Source organism: Otolemur garnettii, unplaced genomic scaffold (genome assembly GCF_000181295.1).
Source record: "Otolemur garnettii isolate 467f Iridium unplaced genomic scaffold, OtoGar3 scaffold00139, whole genome shotgun sequence".
Taxonomy (NCBI): Eukaryota; Metazoa; Chordata; class Mammalia; order Primates; family Galagidae; genus Otolemur; species Otolemur garnettii.
Window position 1 is genome coordinate 960,373 of NW_003852534.1, and position 7,233 is coordinate 967,605.

The window sequence follows — 7,233 nt, forward strand, 5'->3', positions numbered from 1 at the left end:
ACTCGAGGTGCCTGCAGAGCCAGGCTCTCAGATGGACACACACAGCACGTTTCACTCGAGGCGCCTGCAGAGCCAGTCTCTCAGATGGACACACACAGCACATTTCACTCGAGGCGCCTGCAGACCCAGGCCCCCCAGGCCCAGCAGCCTCCTCGTACCCTTCCTCACATTGGGTGGGGCATGGAGATTGAGAGGCCACCTCCCAGACACACTGCAAGACGTGTGCCCTGAGCCACCTCCCCTTGCAGGTATGACCAGGGCACCTGGGGCTGGTTGTATCAGTCAGCAGAACCACTGGACAGAGACCCCAGTCTTTGTGCCTCCCAGACTGCTTTGTGAAATAGTGTAAGCCTCCCAGAATGGGGCCTCAGGTCAGGCTGGTGACCACTAACTCAACTCAGAAGCACGCTGACAAAGCCCACCCTGCCAAATTCTGCAGAGTGAACAGGTGGGACCGGGTTGGTGGAGGGACTCACTGCAGCTACTCGAAAGGCCACCAGTCCCCCCAAGGCATCAGACATAGCAAAACTGGAAGGAAGAAAAGGGCTCAGGCAAGAATAGGGCTGGTTTGTGAGCAGAGGTAAAAACAAAGTTGACCTCTTTTAGTTTCTCAGAGTTTCGGTTTGGGAAGACGGACCGTCTCTGGAGAAGGAGATTGGTGACAGGCCCAGTGATGTGGATATGCCTGGTGCCTGGACTGTGCACTCAGCACTGTCTAGAGCTGACCCCAGGGGAGCAAAGGCATGGCCAGTACAGCTCAGTGCCTGTGCATACCTGACCCACCCCTTCACTGGTGGTTCCTGGTTTCCTGTTTGGGTCACACCAGGAGAAAGGGCCTGGTGCGTGACACCTGGGCTGCACACCTGCACCACTTCTGCCTAACTGTGCAGACGTCTTATGTATCCACTTGGCTACTGGCTGAGGTGTTCACTGTCCCAAGGTGCTAGACACAGGAACATGCAAGGCACAAGTGAAGGGGCAGCAGCTGGGTAGCCGGTGGCAAGGGAGCCCACGTGCCCTGTGGTCTGTCTGCATGTGCTGTCTGTCCTATGGCGACCACGCTCTGCCTGTCCAGACGTCTCCTCCACGTGGTGGTCCTTCTGGCCCCCTGAGTTTTACAAATGTCATCAAAATCATTCTCCTATTTCTGAAATTTTATCACCCCCATCCACCATCTTTTTTCTTCCTTAATTTTTCATTCCCAAAAGTAGCAGCACCCTGGAGCTAAGATCAGTCTCACTAAGGACTGATTCTAACCAGGCTGGTGCTCCAGGGGACGTGAGAGCAGCCCATGGTCTGGCCCACATCCAGCAACAAGTGCCCACGGCAGGCTCTGTGGATGGCAGAGACCAGGTCACCTAGATGGGAAGCTCTGTGGACAAGAGTACTACGGACGGCAGAGGCCGTGTCACTGGGAACTTGTCACCACCTCAGGCCACCCTAACTCGGGTCAGGAGCAGCACCATCCCAAAACCCTGTCAGAAAGTCACATCAAAGCCTGGGTGCCCCTCTGGGCAGGGTGGCTCTGGGCCTCTTTGTGCAGCTGCAGACGTGAGTCTTGTGTCACGCTCTGTGCCTGGGCCTTTTCAGTAGCTATTGGCTGTGTCTCCCCAGATTACCCAGCCTCTGCCTGCCAAGTGTGGAAGGGAGTAAATTTAAATTGGTTCATCAATTTAAATTACTTAATAAATGTGCAATACAGAGAACAAGTCACAGACCTTTTGTGATCAACGTAGAAAGTTAAAAAGTAAGTAAAAAGCCATGGTCAAAACTGTGCTGACCCATAAACTCCGCTGACCCATAAACTCCGCTGACCCTTGCCATGACTGCTGTAGATTAGCAGCATGCCCAGGACCCCGGAGTGAGGTCTCAACACACCGCTGAGTAAACACGCAAGTGACAGGGTATGGAGTGTTTTGAGAATCCATTTAGATTTTTTAAATGGAGTGGACACATTTATGTGTATCTTATTTATAAGTGTCTTCACAAATTGAAAGCTCTGGGCACTACTCAAGAGTGTTAGTACCAGTCACCTCAGCAGACTGGAGTGGCAGAAGGGAGCTGAGATTTTCAACTTTTTGTCTATCCAGGTCTTTGGTGTATGGCCTATTACATCTATAACTAAAATACACTATCTTATGAAAAAACAAATTACAGAAAACTCAATAAGGAAAAATGCATGGTATAAACACACTCATTTACATACACAAATGTTTGCCATAACTATTTCTTTCACTAGAATTTTCTTGCAAATCAAGAATTGCAAGAAAAAAAAAATAGGGTCAAGTACACCATCCAGGGAAATCCCCACTTTTATGGTAAATTCGTAGGAATATAAGTGTTCAAGCTCATCCTCAGTGAAATGTGCTTATCAAAATATATCCACAGCTTCAGAAAGGAAACCTCGGGCCTAATTGAATTTTTAATACAAAAAGCAAATGAGATTTGCCACTCTCTTCTCCACTCAATCCTACTTATTCACTAAAATCCATCCATATAAAAACCTGATAGAAACCAAAAAGCCAGCAAATGACTTGTAATAAGTCTCAGTTGAGTGCTTTGAAGCTGTGAATTCCAGATAGTTACAAACTGTGAGTCTGTGGCTTTTTAATATTCATCATTGTCAAGAGGTTGTGAAATAAATGAGCACGAATAAATGCTGTGTCCACCACCATGAGGTTGCAGTCAGCATAGGTGTGTGCGGAGAACTGGAAGCATCCCGCAGATGTGTGTGGCTAGTGAGAAGGGGACCAGGTACACCTGCTGCTCTTCTTGAAATTCAAGGTGAAGTGACAGAAAAGGAAATGGGAGCTTTGTGCAGGTGAGGGGAGCCTGGTGCTGGTCTGAGGCTATCCCACTCCACCAACAGGCATCGGTACCCAGGCAGGCTGGGTTTGCAGGCTCCTCAGTGTCACCTTGGGCGGGGACCTGCAGGGCACCAGCCCTGACCTAGACTTCCGAGTACAGTACTCTGACCTGTGCAGAGCACTGCAGGATGAGTGCTGTGCTCCCAAAAGATGAGCTCATGTCCTAACCCCCAGTACCTCAGAAAGTGAACTTACTGGAAACAGAGTCCTTGCAGATGCTGTCAAGTTAAAACGAAGTCACTAAGGGACCTGATTTGGTGCCTGGTGGCCAGCAAGGAGGTGAAAAGACACAAAGGGGAGATGACCTTGTGAGGCTGGACTGGAATGAAGGGTCTGCAAGCTGAGCATCATGGAGGACCACCGAGGAGACCCAAGACCTCCAAGAAAAGCTGAGGACCACCTAGGACCACCTAGGACCACCAAGGATCACAACAACCACCAGAAACTGGACCCTCCCCCTGAGGCTTTGTGGGGAGCCTGCCTTGCCAACCCCAGTCTCAGACTTGTGTCCTCCAGAAGGATAGAATGGATGCATTTCTGTGGTTTTAAGCCACCTGGTCCATGGTGGTTTGCCACGGCAGCCACACGACAGCCTTGCATGGGATAATCTCAGCTCCTGGCAGGGGAAGTGGAGGAGTGGGAGAACTCCAAGGGACCCCCAGGAAAGGGGCATGTCAGCAAACGTGGACAGTGGCCATGGCAGGGCTGCTTCACAGCAAGGGCCTGCCACTGCTGCTTGGCACACCTCTCCCACATCCTGGGTATGAGGACAGGAAGCAGAGCCACAGCCTTTGATCTTCCGAGTGATGGCTTTGCAGCCTCAGGGAACACCGCCTGGCCAGGGAGACTGCACAGGCCCCCCACACCTGGCTGTGTGGCTGCACGGCTCTGCACGTGGTGCACACGGCTGGGGCCACTCCAGGATGTTACTTGTGAAGGGGCCATGAATGGATGTCTAGAAATAAGACACACAGGCACTAGCCAGAGCTCCATTCATGGGCTCCAGTCCCTGGAAAGTCCACCCAGTGTCACATTCACAGCTGACCGTAGCCTTGTTGCTACGGTCATCATTGAAACCCTGATACTGTGAGAGCCTGCAGTGTCCCCCTCTCTGAGGTCTGCCCGTGCTCACAGGGCTGCAAACCACACTGGCCTGGCACGGGGAGGCTGCACAGCTCCGCCTGGCCCTGCCTCAGGAGCAGAGCCCCCAGGATGCAACCCTGCCCAGAGCTCAAGCACTGGGCCATGACCCACCCCAGCTGTCCTGTGAGGCCCACGCACATGACCCATATGGGCACATGGAGGCTGCTCATGTCCACACATGTTCCTGGGTCCCTGGAGGCTGGAGTCTGGGGCTGAGTCCAGCATTTCTCCTGAGATGCAGGGTGAGTCCTTCCCTCTGGTACAGGGGCACAGGGATCCTGAGATGAAGGGGCACTGCCACTGATGCCCCTCCCACAGAGCAGGCCTGGGAGCTCAGTGCGTCTCAGTGTGTGACACTCACAGATCTCTTGCTGAGGGATAGCAGGGTTTTCACGTTCTGCTGAAGAAATCTTGTGTAATGAGTTGGCTGGAAACATGAGTCTAGGACATCAGGTAACTGATCACAGGTATTAGGGCCAGGAGACCAGGGCAGGTGGCACGTCCTCACCTGTAGTGCAGGGCATGGAACCCCAGTGGCACCCCCGGCCATCTCCTGTGCCAGGTCAAAAAATAAAGTCATAGCACTCCCCATGCTGGCCAGAGCAGCAGACACCACAGGAACCCCAACAAATGCCCCGAGGAGGAACACAGGCATGGTGTGTTCTCACCCTCGGAGGACTTGCTGGCCACCTGGGGGGCCTCATGGCAGCCTCCTTCCCAGCTGTGCCTGAGTGCAACTGAGCCCAGTGGCCTCCCTCAGGGCACTTGCAGCCTCTCAGGGAGGTGCTGGTGCCTGAGACCCAGAGGGCACAGGCCTGCTGTCCAGGCTCCTGGAACGAGCTGAGTATCCAGAGGAAGCCCAGAAACAGAAGCCCAAGAAACAACTTGTCTGGAGTTGGGCAGAAAAATCACATGCAGCCCTCAGGGTGAAAGCCAGGCCATAGGTGGAGCCAGTGACTGAGGCACTGGATGCACTGGATTCCCAGGGAGGACAGCAGGGCCTGACTGGGAGGATCCACTGAGCCCACGAGAGGATGGCAGCTGGAGCTCCCAGGGGCGTGGGAGGAGGTGTTTGCAGAAGGCACATCCTCCTGTCCTCTGCAGACAGCTGCTGAGGCGAGGGGCTGGCCTCTGTCTAGGCCATGAGTGCCCCATGGACAGGGCTAACACTGGCCACCACCCCCCATGGCTGTCCTGGCCCTGTGTATGCAGATGTGAACGAGTGTGCAACCCTGGCTCAGCCCCCCTGCCACCCCTCCGCACACTGCAGGAACACCAAGGGCGGCTTCCAGTGCGTCTGTTCCGACCCCCTCGTGCTGGCAGATGACAGCAGGACCTGCGTAGGTGAGCCCCTCCTCTCTGTGTCCACTCAAGAGTTTCCGTAAAACAAAAACAGTGTGTGCCAGGGTCATCACCCACAAATTTCCATCCCACCTGGGAAGGAGAAGGACAGTGTCTCGATGCAGCAACCGGGTTCACACGGGCTGCAGACCGCCAGGCACTCAGGGCGTCTGCTCCTTTACAGCCCCCGCCCCTCTGACGGTAACCTCACAGAACACTCATGTCCCAGTGGGGCCCAGGGTGCTCCTCCCAGGTCAGCCTCTGCACGTCCCACTTCATGGCAGGGCCCTGGGTTCTGGACTGGAACACTGTCCACTCTCCAGTCCTCAGCAGGGCTACATGTGTGGGCCTGACCCAGCACTCAGCTCAGTGCGTCCCTGGTGAACTTCCTCTTGGAGGGAAGTGCTGGTTTCAGCTCCATGTTGCAGAAGAGGATACTGGGGAACAGAGAGGTCAAGTGACATGCTTGGGGCCACACAGCCACTCAGGTGACCTGGACAGGGCAGTGCAGGTGTCCGTATGGGGAGGGCTGACCTGACCTGACAGGACAGTGGAGACATGTCAGTAACAATGCTGTGGGAAGACCACCTTTGGGCTCACAGTGAGTCTGGCCCCGGCTGCGTCTCCTTACAGAGACCATAGTCCTGGGCTAGGTCTCCACCCCAGGCACCTCTCCCCTCTGTCCAGAACTTTCTGTCTGATTCCCCCATCCATTCTTAACTTCATTCTGAAATGGGATAATGATAACTGCACCTGCAGATCCAAAATCTGTGGCTGTCCTGTGCCCCAGCTCAAGGACAGGCTCCCATTATGCCAGGGTTCAGGCAGCCCGCCAACCCCACCATGTAGCCTTCCCCTGCATGGAACCATCACAGTCCATTCTGTGCCCACTTTCCCAGCTCTTTCCAAGGCCTCTTGGGGTCCCCAGGGTCAGTGGCAGCCTCACTCAGAGGGTACTAAAAGCTTCCTGGTCTGGGCAGAAAGGGACAGTCCCCATCCTGTGGGTCAGCTTCAACGCTGATGACTGGGAAGGCTGCCTGCATGCAGCCTGCCACGTTGCCCCGTGTCCCCTGAAACTCTTCCCGCCTTGCAGTCCAGTGGCCCAAGACAGGGTGTGGCTCCGAGTCAGGCCCTGGCAGGCTCCGCTAACCTGGTCTCCTTCTGTACCCTAGACTCTGGGAGGCTACCGCAGGCATCTTGGGTCTCCATTGCTCTGGGCGCCCTGCTGGTCGGTGGCTCGGCAGGTCTCACCTGGACAGTGATTTGCAGGTGGTAAGTGCCATGTTCTTCAGCTGTCTTTGGGCACGGCTGGCAGTGAAGCTGCCTTGTTTTCCCGAGGCTAGTACAGGTTATCGGTACCTCAAAGGCATTGGTCTAGGAGTGATTTTGTGCAGGGCGTTAGAAGTTCTGATCCTTTCATTATGTTTTAATAGTGAGACTGGAAGGTAACTCACACAGCACGGTGGCATCAGATGGCTGCGCTGAAAAGTGCTGGGGTTGGAAGCAGAGACTCCTAAAGGGTTTCTCAGGGAAAAAAGGTCACCGTGGATAGAATGTTTTATTCTTCAATCATATCCCCTCCCTCAAGGGCAGGGATTGCAAGTTGAGCTTTTAAGATAAAAACGGCACAGATGTTCAGACCCAGAACTGACAGCTCCCTCCGTGAGCGTCCTCTGCACAGCCCTGCTGGGCAGACTCAGCATCCCCGCCCAGCTGCTGCTTCTCAGCCCATGATTCTTAAGAACTAAACTCATTGTTGACACGTTGAACAATTGTTCATTTTAAATGGGAAACATTCTAAAAAATAACAGCATAGACGACAAGAAACCACTGCTGCCCAGTCTGCACCCTGCGGGGTCACGCTGACAGCACCTGCAGGTCT

At 54.2% G+C, this 7,233-nt stretch overlaps 1 protein-coding gene across 3 annotated transcripts in view; it reads left to right on the forward strand.

Annotated features, from left to right (window-relative positions):
* Nucleotides 1-6,627, forward strand: part of TPO (thyroid peroxidase) — a 35,784-nt gene extending 29,157 nt beyond the window's left edge. For all 3 annotated transcript variants that reach the window (XM_003798554.1, XM_003798555.1, XM_012810592.1), the window contains 2 exons: nt 5,223-5,354; nt 6,524-6,627. In XM_003798554.1, coding sequence (XP_003798602.1) covers nt 5,223-5,354; nt 6,524-6,627 — 236 coding nt within the window. The remainder of the gene's footprint in view (nt 1-5,222; nt 5,355-6,523) is intronic.
* Nucleotides 6,628-7,233: the final 606 nt, after the last annotated feature.